This window comes from Tetrao urogallus (assembly GCF_951394365.1).
Source record: "Tetrao urogallus genome assembly, chromosome: Z".
NCBI lineage: Eukaryota > Metazoa > Chordata > Aves > Galliformes > Phasianidae > Tetrao > Tetrao urogallus.
In genome coordinates, this window is record NC_136816.1 from 66,028,208 (window position 1) to 66,052,645 (window position 24,438).

General features: G+C 54.1%; 2 protein-coding genes across 2 annotated transcripts; one reads left to right on the forward strand and one right to left on the reverse strand.

Moving 5' to 3' along the window:
* Window positions 1-6,286: 6,286 nt before the first annotated feature.
* On the forward strand, window positions 6,287-15,971 carry CA9 (carbonic anhydrase 9; the record flags this gene model as incomplete). The annotated part of the gene is made up of 11 exons (XM_079548103.1): window positions 6,287-6,467; window positions 10,568-10,597; window positions 11,374-11,544; window positions 13,180-13,322; window positions 13,620-13,712; window positions 13,835-13,901; window positions 14,009-14,166; window positions 14,248-14,396; window positions 15,559-15,599; window positions 15,692-15,785; window positions 15,908-15,971. The coding sequence occupies 11 exons, from the start codon at window positions 6,287-6,289 to the stop codon at window positions 15,969-15,971; spliced, it is 1,191 nt and encodes a 396-aa protein (XP_079404229.1).
* A 1,330-nt stretch (window positions 15,972-17,301) lies between these two features.
* Window positions 17,302-20,953, reverse strand: LOC306956829 (gamma-secretase subunit Aph-1b-like; the record flags this gene model as incomplete). The annotated part of the gene is made up of 7 exons (XM_079548144.1): window positions 17,302-17,339; window positions 17,507-17,630; window positions 18,035-18,162; window positions 18,334-18,456; window positions 18,566-18,639; window positions 19,967-20,137; window positions 20,841-20,953. 7 exons carry the CDS (start codon window positions 20,951-20,953, stop codon window positions 17,302-17,304), a joined length of 771 nt encoding a protein of 256 aa, XP_079404270.1.
* Window positions 20,954-24,438: the final 3,485 nt, after the last annotated feature.

Here is a 24,438-nt window from a genome sequence, read left to right on the forward strand (position 1 = left end):
TTTCCTACGGGAAACCTTACACCTCTTTGAGTTTTTGGAGCTCTGTCATTTGAAGTTTCCTCATCCCACAAGCAACTTAGTCACACAGGCTGCTGAGCACTGTAGCAGGGTGACTGCGTGCAGTGATGCACAGCCAGACAGAATACTCCACAGACTACTGCTCCTTGCAGCTGCGAGTCCACAGCCACAGACTCCTCCATTTGTTCTGCCACAGGGGCATCCTGCCCCTCATCCCAGATGTTTTCAATTTTGTTTAAGCTGGTGTAGGTAAAAAAATCTCTGTTGCATATATTCAAGTTGGTGTTTTTAACTTGCAACCCCCCAGATTTCCCTTCCTTTAGATGGCTTCTGGACGTGTGGTCCTCAGGGAAGTTTCGTTAGTGTGTCTCCCTTTTTGGAGGAGCAATTCAGGGGGAGCAGTTCATCATGCAGGACAAAGTACCCTGATCACCACCGATCACCACTCATCTCCAAAGAAATGAATCATGTTTAGTTTGCTTTGCCAATCTGGGAAATGTACTGAAGGAAGCATTTCACAACTTTCTGTAAATTAGAGGCAAGATCTTCAACTGTGCTCACTTCTTATTAATTGAGACATAGTTTCTTTTTCCCTAATGCCATTTCACACTGAGGCAGCAGAAGCGAGAATAACGTCACAGTTTCCTGTGACAGTACACACTACAGAAGCTGCTGGTGGCTTCTGACAACACCTACTTGCAGCAGGCACTGTTTGCTCAACTTAAACATCCAAGACACCACCCAGAGTGGGTTGACATAGTTTCTTAAATGGGATGTAATGGGAAAATGCCTCATACTAGGTGGCTTCTAAAAAATTGCCATATATCAAGTGATAAGAAGATTCAAAATTCCTAATTTCAAGGACAACAGTTAGAGAAAAATATACGAAAACTAATGACTCCACCTAGATTGAAGCACAAGAGCACCCGGCATAATAAAGAGTGGCGTGGAAATTTTTTGTTCATTTTAGTGAACAGGAGAGGTCTGAAACTCGTATCTCAAATAATGGGTGAAGTTTTTAGAGAGTGACTCCATCCCTCAGTGGTTGTGTAACTGCAGTGAATGGCACTGAGAATGAACAAAGAATTTGCTAGCAGCAGTAAAAGCTGAGAAAGGAGGTTGTGGCTTGGTGCTGAGTACGTGCATGGAAAACTTGAGAACTGCTCCCAGTCAAGACCCTAAGGAAGAAACTCTAATACTAGAAAGAAGGGTCTTTAGTCGTTTTAGCAGTCTGATGGAACAACAGAGGGAGATAGCTAACATGTAAAGATCGAAAAATAAACTTTAGCTGTGACTCAAAAATGAACGATGTTTCCCTCCATGTTGCTGGATGCAGGAATAGAAGCAGAGGACCCAAAAAAAAGCAAATTTAAGAACAGACCGCCCGACTCAAAATAAAGCTCAGTAAAATGAATGTGACTGAAACTCCTCAGAGGTTGGCTTTTGGACCTACCTTCATAAAAAGTATCATTAGGGATGTTTACAAAGAGGAGGAATGAAGCTGCTGGAAATGCTGCCGCTGCAGCTGAAAATCAGGCCATCGCAGAACAGTTGTGGAAGATGAAGGAGCACAAAACCTATTTGTGAGTGCTGATGAGCTGCTAATGAGAACTCATAGGATACAAGAATAATAACAAGCAAGCAAAGCACTTGATCATGTGTTTACTATGAGCGATTTCACATGTAGCTGGAGCAGTATTATCCTTATGAAGTAAATGTAAAATTTAGGGTGTGTATGTTCAGGAAAGGTTGATTAAAACTTGAGGTGCAGAGGGTTAATGTGATCAGGAGAAGCAGAGACATTTATTCTCTGACAAGCTAAGCTGGTATGGACTTCTGTTTAACCTTTCAAAACACAGTTTGTGGAGGGATTGAATTGCTGTCTATAAATAAATGAGAGAATAAATGCTATCAAAAGGGCAGCCCTACTTAGAAACAAATAAATATATTTTAATGGAAAAAATCAAAGAAACACATTGAAACTCAGAGAAGAACAGAGGAGGAGGCAGATTCCTCCTCTCCAAGTCATGAGGGAAATCACAGAGCTGCTTTTCCACAAGTAGGACTGGACTTGGTGCACGGGCAAGCTATGTCAGCCCTGATTTGCACAAAACTATAGGTAAAATCTTGTTCTGCTTGCTGTAATTAAAGAGATTGACTTATTCACTGCTTGAGAGAGATCATGCTGCAGCTCAGTGCTCTTAGAAGTGCTTGCCAGCTGTGAGTCTCCACATTTTTGTCCTGCTGGGACCACACTATGGCTGCTGTTTGACAGCAGGTTCTGGGATGCTTGCCTGCATGAAACACTCTGACACAGGGGCCAAGTTATATGTAGACCTTGCCCAAAGCCAGAGTTAATAGTTCTCAGAAGTTTTGCTATTTTGAAGGTCAGATTTGGGAGTGAATCCCTTAAAATTAAAACCTAATTCAGTTTTTCCTTACTCCAGTTTTTTTAGGCTCGTCCTAAAAATAGACATGTAAATATCTCAACAGTTCATAGAGACACGTAAGTACATATTTTTAAACAATCTCCACTAGAACTGCTGGAATTCATAGTTCCAAAGCAGCTGCTGCACCGCAGGTATAGTCCTGGTTCAGGAACTGCCAGGGGAACCAGCTCCTCTGGTGCCTACTTCCTACCACCCGACGACAGAGGACCAGGCAGAGCACTCCAAGGACTGGCCTGACTGGTCCAGAGCCCCATAACAAGGATGTGCTGGAGTTGCTCTGAAATTAGGAAGTATCATCCTAGAAAATTAGGGGATGTCAACAAACTAATTATCACTCTCACCTCGAAGTGTTCCTCACCATCCTACCCCCAAGCACTGCATGTTGGTTACTTGCTGGAGATAAGCCATGCACTGCAGCAGTAGAGGGCTTGGTAGGTCCGTGGAGCATCTCTTCAGGTAGCTCTGTTTTAGCAACGTTTTAACAACGAACACAATAAGAGGGTCACCATGTCATCATCACTATGATATTCGGATTTTTGGAGAGTTCATTTTCTCAAATATCAGTAATGGAATAAATACCGCATATGTGATTCACCCAGACAGGTAGGTTTCTTGCAGAAGTCAACCATCAAGCCCATAAGTCATGAAGGAGCACAACGGCACTGATGAAGTGATGCCCATTGCTGTGATATTACAAGTTAGCCTGCACAAGATCTCAGAAAGTCACTGTATGTCCTGCGAGAAAGGAGTACTGCTCCGATTTTAATAAGGAATAGAGTCACAAAGTTCTCCTGGACACCCAAGTCTTTCCTTAGCTGAGCTGATTTTCTTGGGAATTATATCTTTTTCCTTAGCATAAATCCTTTCACAGGCATTTGGAGATTATCCCTCCCCAGAAGACTATGACTAAACGAAGACCAGACAGCATTTCCTAAGGCATGTCCACTTGAGCACAGCCTGTCTTGCGCTGCTGAGAATGAGAGAAGCTCCCTGGAGAGCTGGAGTTTTGTGCCTTGAATGGATGCACTCCAAGATGAGCAGAAGCTTGGTGTTGTGCATTTCAAGAGGCCCCATCTCAACAAAGGGCACATGTTGTAAACCTTGCAAAGGAGGACGCCACTGTGCTCTTCCACCTTGCCTGCCAGGCTTGTGGGATGAGGCGATGATCCACAACCCGCTGCACTCCCCGACGACACATCCAATGTGGCCTGTCCACAGATTCACCTTTTGTCCTCCAGTGTCTGTGACTGCCAGTTATCTTCGTCTACAAAAAGCTGACAAGGCACAGGAGGTGGAAAGGAGACGTGTGCAATTACAGCTTCTGTGATAGGATACATGCAGCCTTGAAGAGTAATGAAGAGGGAGGACAGTGAAACCTAAGGCAGGGCAGCAAGGCTGATGGCCTCAAAGTGACTCCAGCTGCGCAGAGTAGAAACAGCGAATGCAAGGCAACCTACCTGACAAGTGAACAGGAGTTTGCCCAGGTGTAAGCTGAGAACTGCATGGGGCTTGGCCAGAAAAAGATCGAGCCTGTTCTCCCTAGATAACCAGACTTCTTCCTCTTCTGTTTTGATTCAAAGGACCAGAACTCTTCTTCCTTTTTATCCTGTAGGATAATCTACAGGAATGTGAGAAGGGTGCCTGAGTTGCATTTTATGGTTTGTTTTCCCCCCCACAGTCTTGTTTCCTTAAGCCTTGACAAATAATGTCTTCCTATCTGATGGTTTGGCTTATCTGGTGTTGGGAGGAACAAGGTGAATCAGGATAAAACCTGCAGGTTGGGAGTGCACTGATCCCACCTTCAGGTCATCCCTAGAGACCCCAGGTGCACAAGGTAAGGCACCTGCTCCAGGGGAGAGCAGGAACACACGGTGCCAGACTGCAAAGAATCAGTGCAGCAACTTGTGTCCTAGCTGTCAGCTTCTGGGGACATCTTTCTCACACTCAGCACAAAATCCAGGCTGCACAAAGAGCTCTCTCCCTCTGTGACAGGTCTCAAGCCCCGTCACGGTGACAACAGCAATAGGTCTGGATGCACTGGTTAGGGCTACACCGAGCATGTTCATATAGGAAGGTGTGGGCTAGGAAACAGCTGGGAAAAGTGGTTTAGAAGAAGCGTGAGGCTATGGAGATATGGCACAGAGCTGGGATGCTGGTAATAAGGAGCCCAGCAACTTGCCTGGTGTCTTCTTGTACAGGCACAAATAATACACTTGGCTGAAGGAATTCCCCCATTCCCTTCTGCAGGGTAGAAAAGATACTTTGTTGGTTGTTCTCAAACTTCCTGCTAGACAACATGGGTTGACTGTGCCATAAATCCACTACTCAAGGAGTAAATGCTTCCTCGCTCCCTGGTCCTGTATGATCTGGGATGCCAAGACCATAGACTTCATCTCATCTTGCTTTGCTCTTTCCTTGTGCAAAAGCCATTTCTGTGCCCAGCCTGGCCCTGCACTTGCTGCTTCTGTACCTTTTGTGATGGGAGAAACAAAACCATGGGCAATAACTGAGAGGAGGATTCACCAGAGGTTTATACAACAGCAGAATGTGGGTTTTTTCATTTGTTGTTTTTTGGTTTTTTTTTTTTTTCTTTCTGTTGTTTTGTTCTTTGTTTCCTTCTGGATAATCCCTAATGTTTACTTCACTTTCTTGGCAAGCAGTCAACTGTCATCTCCGTGACTTGGATCTCTTCTGCAAGCTGCAATAGCTGATTTAAAACCACGCTCTTGCACCCTTGCTTGCACTACTTTTGTGTTCCTTGGTATCTACAACATAGAACTGCAACATGCTGTAGATCTGCCCAAGCACCATACATCACAACCCCCTGAACTCTTCAAGACCACTTCAGCCTTTTCCTGACCCAAATTAACATCGTAGCTAATTCCATCTCGTCACTGCTTGCACACTTTTCCAGACTATTGCTGAAAATGCTGAAAGCATGAGACCTGGCACATCCGCCTGAGCACAGCCATCACTGGCACACGGGGGAACATCCAGTGCTGACGGGGTCCCTCAAAGCCCTGCTGCAGGAGGACACACTGGGTCTCACCCCTCTACCAAGGGGTCTCAAGCCAGAGCTGAGGATGTTCCTCACTGAGGAGGTCCCTCACTGGAGATGTCAGTCATTGGATTGGTCAGTCACTCCATCACTGGAGATGTCCCTCACTGGAGGTGGGGCTCTTTCAGCTCAGCACTGTGAGAGGACACCCACTGCTGGGGAAGTCTCTTGTGTCATTGCTGAGGGTGCCCACACCCCATCACCGATGATCCCCATCACTTTCTTCACTGCGGACATCCATCACCCTATTGTTGAGAAGCTGAGGAAGCCCTCCACCCCATCACTGAGGGAATCTCATAGCTGACGATGTCTCAGCCCCTCTCTGAGAGGGTCCCTCAGTCCAGCACTGAGGGAATCTCATAGCTGACGATGTCTCAGCCCCTCTCTGAGAGGGTCCCTCAGTCCAGCACTGAGGGAATCCCATAGCTGAAACGTCTCACCCCACAGCTACGCACACCCCTCAGCTCTCCCCGAGGGGCCCCTCACGCCCTCAGCAGAGGCGCCAGAGGGACGTACGGGGTCTCCCGCCCCCCCTCGCAGGGGCCGGGCCGCGCGCCCCACTCAGGTGCCCGCGGCGCAGGGGGGGCGGGGTAGCCCCCTCCTCCGTCCCGGCAGGATCACGGGTTCGAGTCCCGGTGCGAGGGGCGGCGGCGGCGCGGCTCACCTGTCCGGGCCGGGCGGCGGCAGACTTTGCCTCCAGCCTCTATAAAAGGTAACGGCGGCGTTGAGTCAGGGCTGCCTCCTCCCCCCTCCTGTTCCCATGTATGTGCGGCAGTCTCGACCAGCAGGCAGCCACGGGCCGTCCCGCACGCCGCACTTGCTAGAGATGAACCGCACCGCGCTGCGGATCTGCGTCCTGCTGCTGGCCGGGCTGGGCCGAACCGCCGCCGGGCAGGAGCACGACCACAACGACGAGAACGCCCCGCACTCCCAGGAGAGAGGTGAGGGGAAGTGGCTGGGCTGCACAGCGCTGGCTGTGGGGTGCGCAGTGCGCGGGGCACCCCGACGGACGGAACAGCCCCCCTCCCCCGATGGGGGCTTTGGGATCGCCGAGGCGCTGAGCAGTGCCGTGCACGGGGCGCTCCAGTGCCGGCTTCGGGTTATCCCGATGCACGGAGCACCTTTGTGCTCCTGTGCACGATTTTGGGGGTGCTCTCTCGCTGAGATTTGGGGCTGCAGTGCCCCCCGTTACGGAACCCCGCCTCCCCCCGCCCCGCACAGCCCCGCACGCCGCTGCCTTTGTCCCCGCTCCCGCCAACTCTTCGACCCCCGCGGGGTCCGCGTCCCCGCCCCGCGCGCAGCCTCGCATCCCGCTCCCGCCGGACAGCTCGCACCGCACTGCGGCTCGGGGCTCTCGGCCGCCCGCAGGGTCCGTGCAGCGGGGCAGGTGTGGGGCTGCACCACGGCGGGCGGTGGGATGGGGGAGCGTGGGAAGCGCGGGGCTGGGTGCTGTGGCGTGCCTCCCCTCACCCCACGCAGAGGGCTTTCAAGTTTTGGAGTCACTTTTGGGGGGTAGTGCTCAGACCCTGTGGTCGCGGTCCCTTTTTTCATTCCGGCATTCGTAATGTTTGGAGATAGTGCGGTGCGTTTCTCACCCGCGGCTGAGCACAGCGCAGGGATGTCCCCGTCCCAGCGTTGCTTTCCCCGTGGGTTTGCCTTTCCGGGCTCACAGTGTGGCATCACTGTTCCCTGTGTCAAATACGGGGTGCTGCGAGCTGCTGCTGTTATTGCAACGATTCACATTTCTTACCGAGTTCTTGTTGGGCTGTGCGTGGGGTTTTGGGGATGCACTGCTCCTTGCCACAGAAATGGAGAAACTCCTCCACAGAGTGGGAGGGAGCTGGGTGACACTGTCTCCGTGCGGCTGTGAGCCGGGTGGGATGTGGAGGGGAAGAAGATGTGGGCGAGGAGCAGTAGCCAGCCCTCAGTCCTTGTGCTGGGGTCGGGTCCCGTACACATTCCTGTCTCGTCCCCCCTTTTCGGCTCCTGCATGGGGCCAGGCTGGCAGCATCCATTGCACTCTGTAGCCTTCCATAAGGCTTTCCATGAGATTTCCTAGCTTGGGAGCCTGAGGAACCTCCGGTGTCTTTGTAGTAGAGCAGCCTATCTGTTCTCTCCCTCTTATTCAGTCCTGTCCTGCTTTGTGTTCCCTGATGCTCTCTCTTCCTCCATCTGATCTCCCTCCTCTGTTGTAATCCCCTCATTCAACTCATTCCTCTGCTTCAAGCCTCAGTCTTTCCCCAGGATTTCCCCGTTTTTATCCCATCCCTTACACCCTAATGCCCTGTAAATATTTTCCCTTTCCCCCGGCACTCTTCAAGACTATTTGGGTTCACAGGCAGCAGAAACAGACCAGGGGCCATTCCTGCCCTGTGCCTCCCCCCACAAACTCTTGCTGCTCCATGGGATGCTGCCTGCCTTGTGGGGCCCCTCTGTTTCCCAGCAGCACAAAGAACAATTCCTGCAGCGACCTGAGCTCCGGTGCAGATTAAAGGCTGATCCCCATGGCTCGCTGTTGGCCGAAGTTAATAAACACAAAAGGGCTTTAATGCAGCCAGGATTGGTGCCCCATGTGCAGTGCACACAGCAATGGCTGGGGCTGCATGACTGTGTGTCTGAGTGGGCAAAAAAGGGGCTGTGCTTGTGGAATCAGGCTGGGGTCTGATGCCTTCCTGTCCATGGGGTGCAGAGGTTCTTTGCACGGTTTGTCAGGGAATGCTGGCTATCCTCTGGACCCTGTACTAGTCCTTGCCTCGGGAGCTGGCTGCAGGCAAGCATGAGCGCCCTGGCACAGTCTCTGTACCTTGGTCAGGTTATTATTTGCAGGGGACAAGGTGCTTGGATGTGTGGTACGCTGTGGACTTGCAGCTGTGCTGCTCACTGCTTTGAGACATGGTGTATCTGTGTGTCCTGATCCCTCCTGTTACAACCCACGTTGCTCTGTTCTGTGGACTTACCCTCCATGTGAGGATGGAGGGCTACACTGAGCCCTCTCTTTTCTCTGGTATTGGCTCTTGCTCTATACAAACAGCATTAGGTATGTAGTCCCTGGAGCCATGGGGATGTTTATGGGAGCAGCTTGCAACTTGCTGCTTTTCCCCACTGCTAGCAGCAGCTGTGCTGCTCACAGTCCGCAGGACATGCAGAACAGTGCACTGCTAATGGCAGCGCCTGCCCCGACTCAGCAGGGAGGTGTTGTTGGATGGTGTTGGACGTCAGGAAGAAAGCAAGCTGACGGCAGCACTGGGATCCCAAGATGGAAAGAAGGAGAGGGAGTGAATACAGGGGGAAGAAAGCATTGAAAGGGGGAAGTGTTGCTGCTCTTGGGTGTGAAATACCCCCTGCTCAGGGGAGGGGTGGGCTTGGAGCAAGTAGGGAACAGAGGGACTCCACGTGGCCAAGCAGGGTGTCTTTGTGCTGTCTGCAGTGGCAGCTGGCTCCTGCTGCTGCCCCTCTGTGCCCCACAGTATTTTGCTGAGACTCTCCTTGCTCACACCTCCCAGAATGTACATTGAAGCCCTATTGCAGCACTTTTTTCCTTACATGCACATTTTTGGGAGTACACTGCAGCCCCTGCCAGGGCTGAGTGCGCCCAGAGGCAGGGCAGGGCATGCAGGGAGCTGCAGCTGCGGCACCATCACCTCCGTTGTGGTGCATGGCAACAGTTCAGCAGCAATCAGAGAGAGAAGACGTGCTGCAGCGGGGAGCTGGGATGGAGGCTGGGATTGCATTTGGGCTGGGCAGGGCAGGGCAGGGGGTTAATGTGCTTGCCGAAGGACTGTGGGATTGTGAATGCCCCCGTGTGGAAGGGATGAGAGTATTGCAGGGCTGAGAGCTGAACCACAATGCCAGGGGATGCCACCCTGCAGCACCAGGGCATGCACCAAGGGACCCAGCTCCATGGGGTGGGAGATGTTGCCTCAGTGCTTGGGATTGTATGCATGGGAGGTCTATGCTTTTTTCATAGGCTGAGCCGCAGAGGGAAGCAGGGTGCTGGGGCTGTCTGTGGCAGCTGAGGCATGTGCAGTGTGCCCAGGTACTGTATGCCAACCCCGGGGTGCCACAAGTTACCTGTGCCAGAGCACAAGTCTTCTGCTGCAGCTGAGGAACCGTGCTTGAGAAACTGCTGGAGTATCTCCCACGGGTCTCAGCTCTGGTGCGAGTGCCCCTATTCATCCTTCTTGTTGATGCCTTGCTGTTCCCTTCTTATACACCTTTGAGAATGTCCCACACCTCGGTGAGTGGCTCCCTCACATCACTCCTAAGCCTGCACAACAGCTTGGGTTAGAAGGAACCTTAAAGCCTACCCAGCCCCAACCGCTGCCATGGGCTAGTTACCCTCCACAAACTCAGGCTGCCCAGAGACCCATCCAGCCTGGCCTGGAGTGCCCCTGGGGATGGGGCACCACAGCTTCTTTGGACTTCTCTGAAATGCCACCCGTGGTGCTGGAGAAGCCTTGAGAGCCGTCCTCATCCCTGTCCCCAAGCATCCTTCAGCTGTGGCCACCCGCTGCCTGGGGCTGGGAGGAGGGCAGGATCCTGCTGGGCTTGGGGCTCGTGCCGATTGCCTGGGCCTGGGAAAGTGTGCCTTTTCCTTTCTCACCATGAGATGGAATCTGCTCCTATTAATAGCAAGTGTCTGTCAATGGCTGTTGTCAGGGGGGCAATGGGGACCAACATGGTGGCCCTCCTGCTTCCCAGCCATCCTGGTAGGCACTCACCCTAATGAGGGATACAGGTATGGAGCTGGATGGTGCTTACAGGATCTGATGGGGGCACAGTGGGAGCAGCTGGAAGAGCATGACTGGTGCTATTCAGTGATGGGAGCGATATCTGTGAATCTGAGGCAGTGACCTTTGGGAGCATTTCTGGTTCTGGTGAAGGAGGAGGAGGAGAACAAGCAGGCAAATGCTGGGAGAGCACTGAGGCAGAGGGTGCATGGCTGCCGTAGGACCAGGAGTGCTGCATGGCAGAGGTGTGTTTGCAGCCAATCTTTCCCTTCCATTCATGCTCTCTTTTTCTTTTTTTTTTTATTCTCAAGGTCCCAGTGACAGCCATTGGAGTTATGAAGGTAAATACCCTGCAGTTGCTCCTACTTTCGCCACCACCATCAGACCCTGGGCTCCAGCCAGTCCTGGTTAATGATTACCAGGCACACTCAGTGTCTCACCCTTCCCTCCCTTCACCATGCTGGTTCAGCAGTGACCGAGCCTGGGCTATTTGTGAGGCAGCAGTGGGATCCCCTGTGCCGCAGTGTGGGGGTCTCTGGGGTTTTGCCTCCCCAGGCAGGCACAGGCCTGTCCCATGCCATTCTCACTGACAGGCTGTACTGGGACTTTGCCCGAGGATCACCTTGTGTCCTTGCACTGTCTCCTAGAGCAGGGTGTGCAGGAGGACGACACTGGCTTGCAGTGGCCCAAGGCAGAAGCTGCAGATGGTGGCACCATGCTCACAGGGGGCCGTGCCTGCCAGCAGTGAGTGTGATGAGCTGCAGAGCTCCCCTGCCTGCCAAGTCCACTTGTAAATGATATTCTCACACTCTTCCCAAACACCCCTAAAATAGACTTTCCTGGCAGCTCACCACGCTCAGAACCCTTTCATGATGCAGCCAAAAGCGGTCATATGGCAGCATAGAATCATGGAATCATTAAAGGTTGGAAAAGATCTCAAAGATCATCAAGTCCAACCGCCAACCCACCACTACCATGCCCATATTGCTGCTCATGAGCTGACTTGGTAGAAACCTACCCTTTGTGCGTGGTGCACGGCCCATCTCTTCTCCTGCACCCACCAAACCCCCAGGTCCTGTCCCTGCCCACTCTCACCACTGCCCTTTCTCCATGCCAGATCCAGGGCAGTGGGCCAAGCACTTCCCAGAGTGTGCAGGCAACATGCAATCTCCCATCAACATCAACACGGAGACGACCATCTTCAGCCCCCAGCTGCGACCCATCCAGCTCTCCGGCTACAGCCTGCCTGCCAGCCAGATGCTAGCAATGAAGAACAATGGGCACACAGGTGGGTGGGGGAGCTCGCTATTCACTGTGTTGGGTGTTGGCTTCAGGAATTTATTGTAATTCGTGTTTCCTTTAGAAATTTGTTCCTAATGCAGGTTTGCAGCCATTGGTTCCTTTCCTACATGGCACTTTTTTCAAAGGAGAAATCATGGCCTTGTGTGAATTAGCCTCCACAGTACCGCCTCTCTTGTAGGACACTCTTCTTGAAGTCTGTACTTTGAGATGCTATCTGAGGATCTTAAGACACTTTTAAAGGCTTCTGCAGTTTTAGAAGGGCTTTTTTCTCTCTATCTAGCATGGTGAGACTGATAGTAAAATAATGTGAACAGATTCTGTCCCAGCTTTCCAGAAACCTCATCACCTCCTCCCTGCAGCAGTGGATCCTGGCTGCCACCAGCTCCTTCCAAAAGCACTTCCAGCCCTGTGCATGCTGCTCAGAATGGGACCTGCTGGTAGTGATGGCAGCTGAAGAACTCTCTGAGGCTGTAGCAGGATAGCTCCATGCCCTTGCCCGTGGGAGCTGATCCCTGCGTGCTGCAAACCCAACAAGTCAGACTTGCTGCGCACGGCATGCCCAGCACTCTATTTTATAGCCTCTTGCCCTAGCTGCCTGCATAGCTCAACGGTCTGAGGTCAGTGGTTGCTATTTTAGGCACCCTGGCATCTGGTGCTGTTTGGTGTTCACAGAAACACTTGTAGCATTTTCAACCAGAGGGGCCAGGGCTGAGGTAGTTTTTCATGTGCTGACCTCTGTGATCACTCAGGAAAAATAGAACAAAGTGAAAAGTTGCAAGTCAGCTAGGACAGCTCTACAGTTACTCCTTACACAATGTATATGTTGAAAATGTCTCAGATGAATGCTAGGAAAGCACCAAGTTAGATATACAATAGAAACATGGGAGGGTATAAATGCACAGGGAGGAAGGAGCGTATTTGAGTTCTCTATCTCTGTGCCCGGTGGCGCAGGGGAGGACAGATGACTCATCACAAACCTGTGCCCTAGTGATGTGATTGAAACACTTCACCTATAAGGATGGGACAGAATCACCAAAGTTGGAAAAGATCATCCAGTCCAACCATCCAACCATCCACAGCCTCTCCCAGGGATACTCATGATGTTGGTGCTTGTCCCCCCCATAGCTCAGCCCTTAGGTTATCTACAGCACTGTTCTGCTCGCCAGGTATCTGGAGCTCAACTTTGCCCTAAACCACACCTAAAAGTAAAAGCAAAACCAAATACATGTGCCCTGTGTCCAAACTAACTCTGCTCTAACTCTGCAGATTTCATGTGACGCCAGCCCCAGTGCTGGCCAGGCCTGCAGGCTGCTCTGTTTGATGAAACAGTGATGCAGCTCTATGCTCCTGCAGGTGTACATCACTCTGCCAATCCCCTTATCCTCTATCCACAGCCTCTTTGTGTTATTCCCACATAGCGAATACATTCATTCACTGGGTGTCCTGCAGGCTGAACCTTGCTTCATAGCACGGCTCTACCCATTGCCCTACCCTCAACCTCGTTGAAGATCCAAAGCCACTTTGTTTGTTGTCACCAACCTCCCCCAGCCCAAGGTGACTCCTTCCCTTCAGCCGTTCTGCAGACTCTGCCTTACCAACTGCACTCTCCCTCCCTCTGCAGTGGTCCTGAAGCTGCCTGAGTCCTTGGCCATCACGGGCGGCTACGCACAGCAGTACCGTGCCGTGCAGCTGCACCTGCACTGGGGCTCACCTTCGAATCCTGGCTCCGAGCACACCGTTGACCACAAGCGCTTTGCTGGGGAGGTGAGGAGTGTTCTGTCCTGCTGCTGGGCTGGTGGCACAGGACCGTGAGCTGCACACAGCCAGCTCGGGCTGATCTCATCCCTTCTGGTACAGCTGCTGTCCTCCAGGGCGGGTTGTCTGCCCATGTTCAGGGCAGCTCTTGGTGATCACTGCTCACTGCTATGGCACCTTTATCCCACTTCACCAGCAATGTCCCCCAAGCAGGAGCTGCATCTCTCCCCCAGAATATATTCTGTCCAAGGAAGTGAGCACCATCCAGGGGTGCCCATCCCACATCGGGGCTGTGTTTCCTTTCAGCTCCACGTGGTCCATTACAACACCAAGTACGAGAACTTCAAGGCAGCCCTAACTCAACCGGATGGGATGGCAGTGCTGGGGGTCTTCCTGGAGGTGAGCAGTCCTTGAGCAAGGAGGGGAAGGAAGAACAACATGATCTAGAGGATGAAGAAGGGGACAGAAGGACATGAGGCCCTTTGCCAGCAGCCATTCCTTCCATCACTGCTCTGTTGCAGGTTGGGCCAAGGGAGAACCCATATTACCAGCAGATACTCGAGCACCTGCATAGCATTCAAGGAGAAGGTAATGCCCTGCTGGCACTGCAGAGGAAGGCTGTAGCAGCTGTTGGCTCTGTGCACAGGAGAAGCTTGCACAGCAGCAGTTCACTGCTGCCCCATTTCTCCTCACAGATGATGAAGTCCTTGTGCCCGGGTTCAACATTGCTGGCCTGCTGCCTGACAACCTGCACCTCTACTTCCACTACAACGGGTCCCTGACCACCCCACCCTGCCATGAATCCATCAAGTGGACTGTCTTCAACCAGACGGTGATGCTCTCCAAGGAACAGGTCTGTTGGCCATGTGCATGCTGGATCTTGGCTCCTCAGGGCATCCCGCATCCCACCCCACTCACACTGCTTTCCTCCCAGATGTCCGTACTGGTGAGCAGCCTGCACACAGATGACCACCGCCTCCTCATGAACAACTTTCGGCAGGACCAGAGCCTGCACAGGAGATGGGTGCTGGCAAGCTTTGAGCCCAGCTCCTCCCGGGAGAGGCAGGTGCCTGCAGGTAAGGAGTGTGTGAGCATCCTGGGGGGAGGAGTGATGCTTCAGAGCTCTGCTTCTCTTGGTGAAAGGTTTGTGCATGGGTTGGCCCTGCTCCTGTCCTTTAGTTTGTCCTCAGAGCACTTCCTAGCACTGGTGGTTTCCAGCTATGACTCGAAATTCCTGTTTGCCCTCAGGTGTGACTATCTCTGCATCACTAAATTCGTGCCATTCTCAGTTCTCTGAACTCACTCAGGGTTTTATTTTTTTGCTGTCCAACATCCTGTTCCCTCTCCCTTTGGGCGGCGTTTCCGATGCCCTGTGTCACACTGAGTAACAGCACCAAGGCCTGGGGCAGTGCTGGGGCTTCCCCTGGCCATGGGCTCCCATCACTGCAGTGCCCGGGCAGCACCATGGGAATGCTTCACTGAAGTCTAGCAGATAAAATCTACCGCATTTTCTTTGTCTAGAATCTCACTTATCAAAGAAGGATATCGGGTTAGGCTGGCATTGCTCTATCTTTGGTAAACCTGTTGGCTGCTTTATCGTGTTCACCATTTACCTCCAAGCCTCTTGACACTTTCTGCAGAAGCTGCTCCCTGGCATTGTAGAGGTGGGGGTGGAGGTGCAAATACTGTTTTTTTTCTCTTATTTGCTATTTCTATCAAAGCCCTGAGCTCATACAAAGCCCTTGACCCCAAGCAGCAGTGGCACTGCTGTTGTCGTGGTGGTGGCTTCCCTGAACCATGGGACACTGCCACCGATAGTGCCAGCCGGCACCACACAGGGAGGCACAGAGGCGATAATGCAGCTGTGCGCAAGCAGCACCATTGTGCTGGGTAAATATTTGCCTGGCACAGCCCCGGCCCAGCATTTAGGGCATGGACATGCACTGGCCATCCTATGCAGGGAGCAACGTGAGCAGCCTGGCTCTAGGGCCAACCTCTTGTCACTTCTGGCAGAACCCATAATTGTGTTCCCCTCGCCTCTGGGCACCCCCTGACTGTGATGTGTCTCTTTCAGGTGATGGCACCTCAGCAACAGCAGGTAGGGGAGATGCCGGGGATGAAAAAGGGACTGGGGTGCCTGGTGGGGATGGGGTTTCTGGCAGCCTTGTGCTGCGCTGAGGGGCAAAAAGCCAGGGGGGATACTCTAGATCCACCCTGGTGTCCCTGCAGCATGCTCTCACACTAGTTCTTGTTTCTCAGCAGGACACACCAGCTCATTTCATGCAGGTAAGCATGCTGGCTGCTGGCTTTGTGTTGGCTGCCACCAGCCTGGCACCATTCCCCCCCCCCAACCAACCTTGTATCATTTTTGGGCTCAGGAGATGTGCTGGCTGTGCTTTTTGGAGTGCTCTTTGCCATCACAATGCTGGCTTTCCTGCTCTATGTCTACAAGAACCGCAGCCAGAATGCACGGTAAGTGATGGGAACACCAGCAATGGGCAGCAGTCCTCCCCAGGGATAGCAGCACCCACTGCAGGACAGCTGTTAGCAGGGCCCCCTCCTGCTCTAACCTATCCTCTTCCCTCCTGCTCCAGGCTGGACTCACCCACTAAATCCAAGGTCATCTACACAGCAGCCACAGCCGAGAACACCGCCTAAGCCACTCCCACTGAGCTGCAGGAGGACCTCCAGTAGCTGCATGGACTGTTCACCTGGGACAGCACCTAGCCTAAGGGGATATTTTTGTTACAAAAAGGATAAAACCATTAAAAAAAACAACAAAACAACTACGATAAAAGCTTTTTGCTCTGCCAGCCACCTCTTGCAGAGGAAGCATCAGCCTCCATCCATGCATACGGCAGAGCTCCAGAGCAAGCAGTGCAGGGCTCCTTGCACAGTCCCACCCTGCCCTACATCGCTCTGGGACTTCTTCCTCCTCTTATTTGTGCAGAGTGTTGGAAAAATATCACAGCGCCGTGAAGAAATGCAGAGGTGACGGTGGCAGACCCACCACTCCTGGCTAACCCCCGCCCTGCTCCCCTCTGCAGCTGGAGCCAAGAGCAACAGGCTGGGCATGGAGCAGGAGGAAGCCTGTGAGCAGCCTCCACCGCAGTGCATCAGTCAGAGCTCTATACAGGAGCAGGAGGAAGGATGCTTGCATGGCCAGCACACAACTTTTGCTCACCTCTGGTGCTTCTTTTATTGGTACAAAAGCCCACTGTGGACAAAACCGCCTCTCAGCCCTGAGCCCATTGGCAGTCCTCCCTGTCCTGTAGCAGGTTAACAGGGGGGTAGCTGCCTTAAAATCCCCTTTTGACTCAGTGAGAGGGCAGTGATCCCCAGAACAGCCCCAAGCCCCCCTCCCCAGGCCGTGCCAGCACCAGCTGCGGCCCACCGCTCACCCCAAGCCCTTGAGTGCATGTCCACCAACAATGGTGGATGCGTTCTGCCCCCATTCCTCCACATCATCCCCTAACCTTGCCATGCCAACCCCCATCTGCCCACCCTGGGATGCTCACTACAGTTCAGTGCAGGGGCTGCATCTCCCAGTACAGCAAGTCGAAATGGAGAAAGTAGCACCAAGCATTCAGTCCTGGCCCCAGCAGCACCTCACAAAGCCACTTCCCAGGAGAGGAGGAGACATTGTGTCCCCTGTAGGCACAGGGGACTGCAGGACATCTTCTGTACCAGGGGGAAAAAGTGAGGGGGCTTCCTGGGCTTGGGCCTCCAGCAGTCCAAGGAAATACTTCCCAGGTGATAGCTCAGGGCCAACAGAGCTGAGTCCCCCAGACTGAGTTGTCCCCAGAGGGGCAGAGGAGCAAGCCGGTCACAGCACCGCTGCTGCAGCCGGATGGCAGCATCTGTCCCTGCTGGGGCTGGCCAGGGTCCCCCGTTCCAGGAGAAAATGTATTGCAGAAAAGGCGACGGCCAACCTTGCCACTGACAGGGGAGGGCAGGGGCAGCTGGGGATGGGAACGTCTGCAGGGCCTCAGGATGCTGGCTGGGGGCTAGCTCCACTCTGTGCACCTGCAGGAAGCAAGGGGTCAGTTTTTACCAAATTAACTTCCTCAGAGAGGCAACAACCCAAACCCTGGAGTCTCTTCCTTTTAGCTATCACCTTGCTTCAGTCTCCAAGACACCCTGCCCCACCTCAAGACACAGTAACCAAAGAAAACTCCATTTGGGTGACTTACAGAGCAGGAAGCGGCGCAGGTTCTGGACAGAGCCCCCTGACAGCATATATGCCCAGACAGCAGCAATGGCCATCAGCACATAGGAGGGCACCAGGCTGCCTACATAAAGCGGGTTGCAAAATGTCTGCAGAGAGAGGAGAAAGGGAAAGGGTGAGCAGGATCTCTCATGGCCTAATTGTCACACACAGACACAGTGTCCCCCTCTTAGTTCGCCTCAGCGCTCTGGGGAGTGGCTGGAACAGGATGGGGACAGATCAGCATCACTCATGGTTCCAGGGGTAGGAAACTAGCTCCAGGGTTTGGTTAGTGATGGGCACAGCCCATGGGGAACTCCTAGTAGGGAGTTATGGTCTCTACGTGCTTTGCTGGTGCACATCTAGTGAGGATGTATCAAGCTGTAGCCCAATATGTAGTATGAATTTAGCATAGCATAGTAGCAGGAGTAGCTGCTCCTCCACAGGCACAGGCACCAGCATACCCCACAGCCACCCCTAGTGGCAGCACTGAGCTCTGCTCCCGGCTACTTACCGACCCTGAAACAGCCAAGTGCATGACAACGACGGCCACGACCTCCCACCAGTGTCGGTTCTCACAGCCGTGGAAAAAGAGGATGCCCCAGAAGGTGTGCAGGAAGATCAGCACCATGGTCATGAAGGCTGCCGGGACAACAGTGGGGAGGTAATGGAGATTCAGTAATGCTGCAAGGTCAGGGCTGGACAAGGTCACAGGGGACTACAACACCACAGACTGGGGCTGCAAGTGGCTACGATACAGCTATGTGTCTGCCACCCCTGTGATGAAGGCTCAGGGCACAATCCTGTCCTCACCTGAGGTCAAGAAATAGAGCTGTGAGTCCCCATGGATGCCCACGGTGCCAGGTCCCAGAGCATCCGCCAGGAGGTTGATCATGGAGAAAGCACCGCTCATGAGTCCGAAGCCCACACCAGCCACTGCCAGGACACAGAGAGGCTGTGACACCCCAAGGACACAATCCCCCCCCACCCAAGCACCTCCAAGACCCCAGGAGACCCAACCTCATCTTCCCCATGCAGCACTCACCATATGCCATTTGCTGGATGGAGATGGGGGAGCAGCCGTCCTCGCTGAGGGCCACCAGCCCCTCGATGGCCTTCCTGCAGGGGACAGTGTGATGGGGCACCACATGGCACCCTGGATGGATGGGGCAAGGGACTGGGGACTGTCCTGCACCAGCCCACGTCTCTCATGAGTGTGCAAAAAGGGTACAGTTCTGCTGCTGGCAGGCACCTGGCCTTGTCCTAAATGACCCTGAGGTTGATTAATGAATCAACAGGCACTCTGAATGTTACTGAGAACCATTTAGGACTCTGCTGACAGCTCCTGGAGTGCTGACCGAGGGCAGCATGTGGCTGCCAAGCTGGCCGTCACTGCAACAAGCACCATGGGACCTCCTTGAATTTTTTTCCAGAGAGCAAGACAAGCACACGCCAATGCTCAGACACCGGCTGGTGGGATGCTGCAGGCAGCAGCACCCCTGGTTGTGAACACAGTTCAGGCATCAAAGAGCTGAGATCTCAGGAGTTGTATTTTCTATGAGGTGGTGAAAAAATGCAAGGAAGTGCAGAGAAAAACACTGAAAGCTAGAAAAAAATAAATTTTGGGCAAAGAAACACAGAAAGCTAAGTGTCCTGAATGTCACTGTGCAGCCAGGAAGGCAGTGGTGCTGGCACTGCCGTGGCTCTGCAGGGCGAAGCACGGATCTCTGCTACCCTCTGCCTGCCTGCCGCAGTGCTGCCAAGAGGAGCGGCATGAGCCCTCCTCCTCTTCCTCCTCCTCCTCCTTGCTGCTGCTGCAGACACCGTGGGGCTGGGCCCAGACTTTGCCCTGTCCAGGCAGGGGTGTGCCACCCACAGCAGCCTGGGCTGGGGGAAGGCAATCCTGCACTCACAACACTGCTCCAGATTGGGCAGACTGCAGTGTTGTGGAGCCTTAGAATCTCCTCCAGGCTCCTTCTGCTGATGCAGAGCTATTCCTGGGAAAGGGATAAGGCTTGCGACAAGGGCTGGTCCCTCACCCTTCTGCAACCTCCATGCAGCAAAGTGGGAACCTTCTTGTCTCTGGCATCCCACAGGCATTTGTATGAGCTGCAGGAGCACCACCCACTCCAGTCACAAGAAGGGCGGGCAGTGAGGATGCTACAGGAGCTTAAAATCACAGCCAACTCACACTGAGATGACACTACCACACAGTCAGCCTCCAGCCCTGCAGACCTGGGGCTGCTCTTCACTACGCAGACATCCTCCACCTTAACCCATCTCTGTGCGGCGATTTTGCCCGTAAGACCTTTTGCCTCATAAAACCCCCTGACTGGGACCCCGAGCAGCAGGATGATGTGGCACAGGGTCAGAATGGCTTCTCCTGGCACCAGGCTCACCGACATTACGTGCCCCCAGCCCGGAGCCAGGCCAGAGCTGCCCTTACCTGAGGAGCTTGTAGTAGAGGAAGCGGAATGCCTCCTGCAGCAACACGGAGAACATCACCCCGAAGATCAGGAGCCCCTTCTGCAGCGGCTCATCACGTGGGTCGCTAGCCTTCACAGCAATGAACCAGATGAGGGAGGAGAGCAGCAGTGAGACTAGCCAGAAGAATGCCCTAGGGAGGTGGGAAACAGCAGCTGAGCTGTGTGGGCACCAGCACAGAGCCATGGTGGGGCTCAGTCCCTGCTGCAGGAGGGCTAGCACCAGTCCTGCAGTGCCGCTGGCTCCCATGCTCCTACAGACCCCGTCCCTGCCGTGCCACAGCTATAGTGGCACCAGTGCAGTGGTTGAGCAGACATTGGCACCAGTATGAGTAGTGGTACTGGTGGTGCTTTCATGCTCACAAGGTGCCCACCAGCACCCAGAATGGTGCTCAGGCACCTGAACCAGCACTAGTACTGTGCCAGCCCCCTGCATGCACTGCTATCAGTGCCATAGTGGTGTCCAGGCACCAGATCGGTGCCCTGGCACCAAATCGGTGCTCCACCACCCCCACACTGGTAACGCTACAGTACTGGTGCCGTGACATCTCTGCACTGGTACCAGTGCCATACTGGTGCCTGAGCTCCCCACAATGGTACCAGTCCCATACTGGAGTCCCAGTACCAGAGCCGGTACCACACCAGCGCCTCATGTCCCCCCCCCGGTACAGCTCCTATAGAGATGCCCCGATGTCACCGTACTGGTAGCACCCCCACACCAGCGCCCTATGTCCCCCACCCCGGTACCACTCCCGTCCCGGTGCCACGACGCTCCCATACCGCTACCAGTGCCACAGCACCGTACCGTGCCCCGACATTCCCCAGCCCCGCACTGACCCCGCGATGAGGATGATGATGCGGAGGGGGTCGCGGGCGATGGTGAAGAGAAAGAGGCTGAACGCGGGCCCGAAGGCGATGAAGGTACACCCGAAAAAAACGGCGAGCGTCATGGCGGCGGGGCGCGTGGTACGGGGGTGGGGCTGCGGCGGGACGGGACGGGGCCCGACGGGGCCCGGCGGCGGCGGCGGCTGCTCCCGGCCCGCGCCCTTCCGGGGCCGCCTGACGTCACACGCCGCGGCGCACCGCCGCCCGGGCCGGAAGAGGCGGGCGGGCGGGGAGGGGGGAAAACGGGCGTGACCACCCGAGGGGGGCGCGGTTTGCGGGTGGGCGTGACTGGGTGCGGTCTGACTGCGGGGGCGGGGCGGAGCTTCGGCGTGGGAGGGGTCTGCGCTGCGGGCGGGGCCTGATGGAGGCGGGGCCTCCCGGGAAGGGAGGATGCCGTCATGGTGGTGTGGGGTTGTGCTTTGGCGTGGCCGCCGGCGTGGGCGAGTTGAGTGCAGTGTTGCGGCTGGGGCAGAGCAAAACCGCACAGCTGCACGGGCTGGGCGGAGAGCGGGCAGAGCAGCCGAGCGGTTTGGGGCTCAACACGAACTGACGTGAGTTCTTGTGGCCCAGAAAGGCAGCAGCATCTTGGGCTGTCAGCAGGGGGGGGCAGCAGGGAGATGGAGGTGCCTGTCCCCTCTGCTCTGCAGTGCTCCGCTCTGCTCTCCTTTCATGAGGCCCCGTCTGCAGTATTGCGTCCAGGACAGGGGCCCCCGGCGCAGGAGGGATGCAGAGCTGTGGGAGCAGGTCCAGAGGAGGGCACAGGGACAGTCACAGAATCGTGTGAGTTGGAAGGGATCTTCAAAGGTCATCTGGTCCAACTCCACTCCCCTGCAGTGACCAGGGACACCCGCAACACCCATCAAGTGCTCAGAGCCCCCACTCTGACCTTGGGTGGCTCCAGAGATGGGGCATCCACCACCTCTCTGGACTACCTGTGCCAGTGCCTCACCACCCTGAATATGAAAATCTTCCTTATATCCAATATAAATCTCCCTTCTTTCAGTTTGAAGCCATTTCTCCTGTCCCATCACTACAGAGTCTGTCCTCTCTTAGATACAGGCAGGCCGCCCTCAGGTCTCGCTCAGCCTCCTCTTCCCCAGGCTGCACAGCCCCAGCTCTCAGCCCGTCCTCACAGGGAGCTGCTCCATCCTGACCATTCGTGCGGCCCTCCTCTGGACGCTCTCCAGCAGGCCCCCGTCTCTGCTGTGCTGAGCACTCCAGCTGTGGACGCAGCGCTCCAGGTGCGGTGTCACAGCGCAGAGCAGAGGGGCAGGATCCCCTCCCTCGCCCCGCTGGCTGCGCTGCTTTGGGTCTTGCAGTGAGTTTCTTATCCATCAAACAGTCCACCCATCAAATCCACATCTTTCCAATTTGGAAAGAGGGTTGTTGTGGAGAACTGTAATGGAGATGGAATACCTCTCCTATGAAGAAAGGCTGAGGGAGCTGGGAGCTATGAAGAAAGGCTGGGGATGTTCAGCCTGGAGAAGAGAAGGCCCCCGGGAGTCCTTATTGCAGCCTTCCAATGTTCATAAATAGGAGAGTGACCAAACTTTTTCCATGGACAGACAGTGATAAGAAAGAAGGAATGGCTTTAAACTGAAAGAGGAGGGATCCAGATTGGATGCTGGGGACATTTTTCATTGAGAGGGAGGTGAGGCGCTGTCACTGCTGCCCAGAGAGCTGTGGTGCCCCATGCCTGGACGTGCTCAAGACCAGGTTGGAATGGGGCCCTGGCCAGCCTGAGCTGGTGGAGGCAACCAGCCCGTGGCAGGGCGGTGTGGCATGGATGTGGCTCCCAGCTGACTCTTGGCCAGCACCAGCCTCCTGGTGCTTCTCCTTCTTGAAGAAAAAAGGGGAGCAGAGGGTGAGCGAAAAGCAGAACTGGGGATCAGCTGGTGGTCATAGGCAGAGCATTACTCTGGGAGCAGCTTCCAGGGCCTTGCAGAAATTGAGAGTTTAGAGGTGAAGAAGAAGGATCTGGCATAGGGATGTAAATGGTTAAATGGACCGACCCAATCCAGGAGGCTGGAATGGGGAAAATCACTGGGTGTGAAAGGGCTCTTTGTCCCAGCAGGAAGGGACGCCCAGAGACTGAGTGGTGGGGACGCACCCTGATAGGAAGTCTGGGCAGGCTTGTTTGCAGGATAGGGTGCTGCTCACAGGGAAAGGCTGTGGTTTTGACTTGCTCTTTTACAGCAAGACAAATCCATTTCAGGAAGGTGCTTTTACCTAACACCACTCAACACAGTGATGTGCTGTAGGGAAGCGAGGCAGACCCAAAGAAAAACTCCAATCCTTGCACAGGACAGGCTCTGCTAGGAGAGCAATGTCTCCCTTCCAGCACATCCTGGGATGCCACAACCCAATCAGGAACAAGCACCAAGGCAGGGAATGGAGAGTCCCTGTGTGAAAGATGCCTTTTGCGCATTGCCAGATGCAATTCAGAGTTGCAAATATGATTTGGAGACCATGAGGAGGGCAGGAAGCCAGCTGTACCTGGGTAGGAAAGAACTTGTGTCTCCGCCTTTCTTCTGTGAGCCAGGAGGCACAGCAAATAAAGGAAAGTGGATGGGAAAGCTCTCCCTGTTGCTTGCTAGGTTGATGGCTTAAACCAGCAAGGGGTCAGCATGAATTATGCTTCCTGGCCACATAAGGCTATGCTGTCAAAGGGATATCCGCCAAACAGTGTGAGACAGCTGGGCTCCATGCAAGCCACAGGGGGCCCAAAGCAGAGGGTGGGACTGGATGATGGCTTTAGGCATCCCCAGGGAGTCCACCCCCATTTGGTGACAGCGATGAGATACATCCTGCTGCTCTTCTCTTTGTGTTGGAGAAATTACAACAGAGTGGGAGGAAACTTCCTGAACGCTCTGGGAATTGGTTGCCTGCTGTATTAATACTTGCTAGTTTATATAGCTGTCCCTTAGGCAGGCGTACAGACGTACAGGCGTACAGATACTGAGCTGGGTGAGACACTGGAAGGTAGTAGTGTGTGTATGTGTGTAGTCATGCACTTGTACACGTGCCCGTGTGGCACTGTTTGCATGGGTCATGAAGCAGAGTCAATAGGAGAGAGCCAAGGATCCTGTGGCTTCCCCAAGTGCCAGGCAGATAATGTACTGGGGTGGAAGGGGACAGGCTGGTGACATATCTCTGTCACTGTGTGCTTGAGGAGGATGCTAAGTTTGGATTGCCCTTGAGACTGAGGTTTCCTGTGCATCCTAAGGAACTCCTATCATTCCCATCCAAACTGCTTCTGCCACATCACAAGGTCCCTGCAGAGGTCTCAATGCCCATTCCCACCCACAAGGACCATTCACACCCATCCTTCTTGTTAAACTGCTTTAATATTTGGACATGAAGACAGGACAAAGCCATTCAGGCTGTGCACAGACAAGACGCCCCCGAGCCATGGTGCAAGGCTGCAGGGTTTCCCTTCTCAATGGATGTGTGGATTTGGCCAAAATGCAGTTCAGCTGGTGACGTCCTGAGCGTGCCAGTGGGGTGCATGTGTGGGATAGGGAAGGGGGATGAGGGCTCCCCAGGCAGC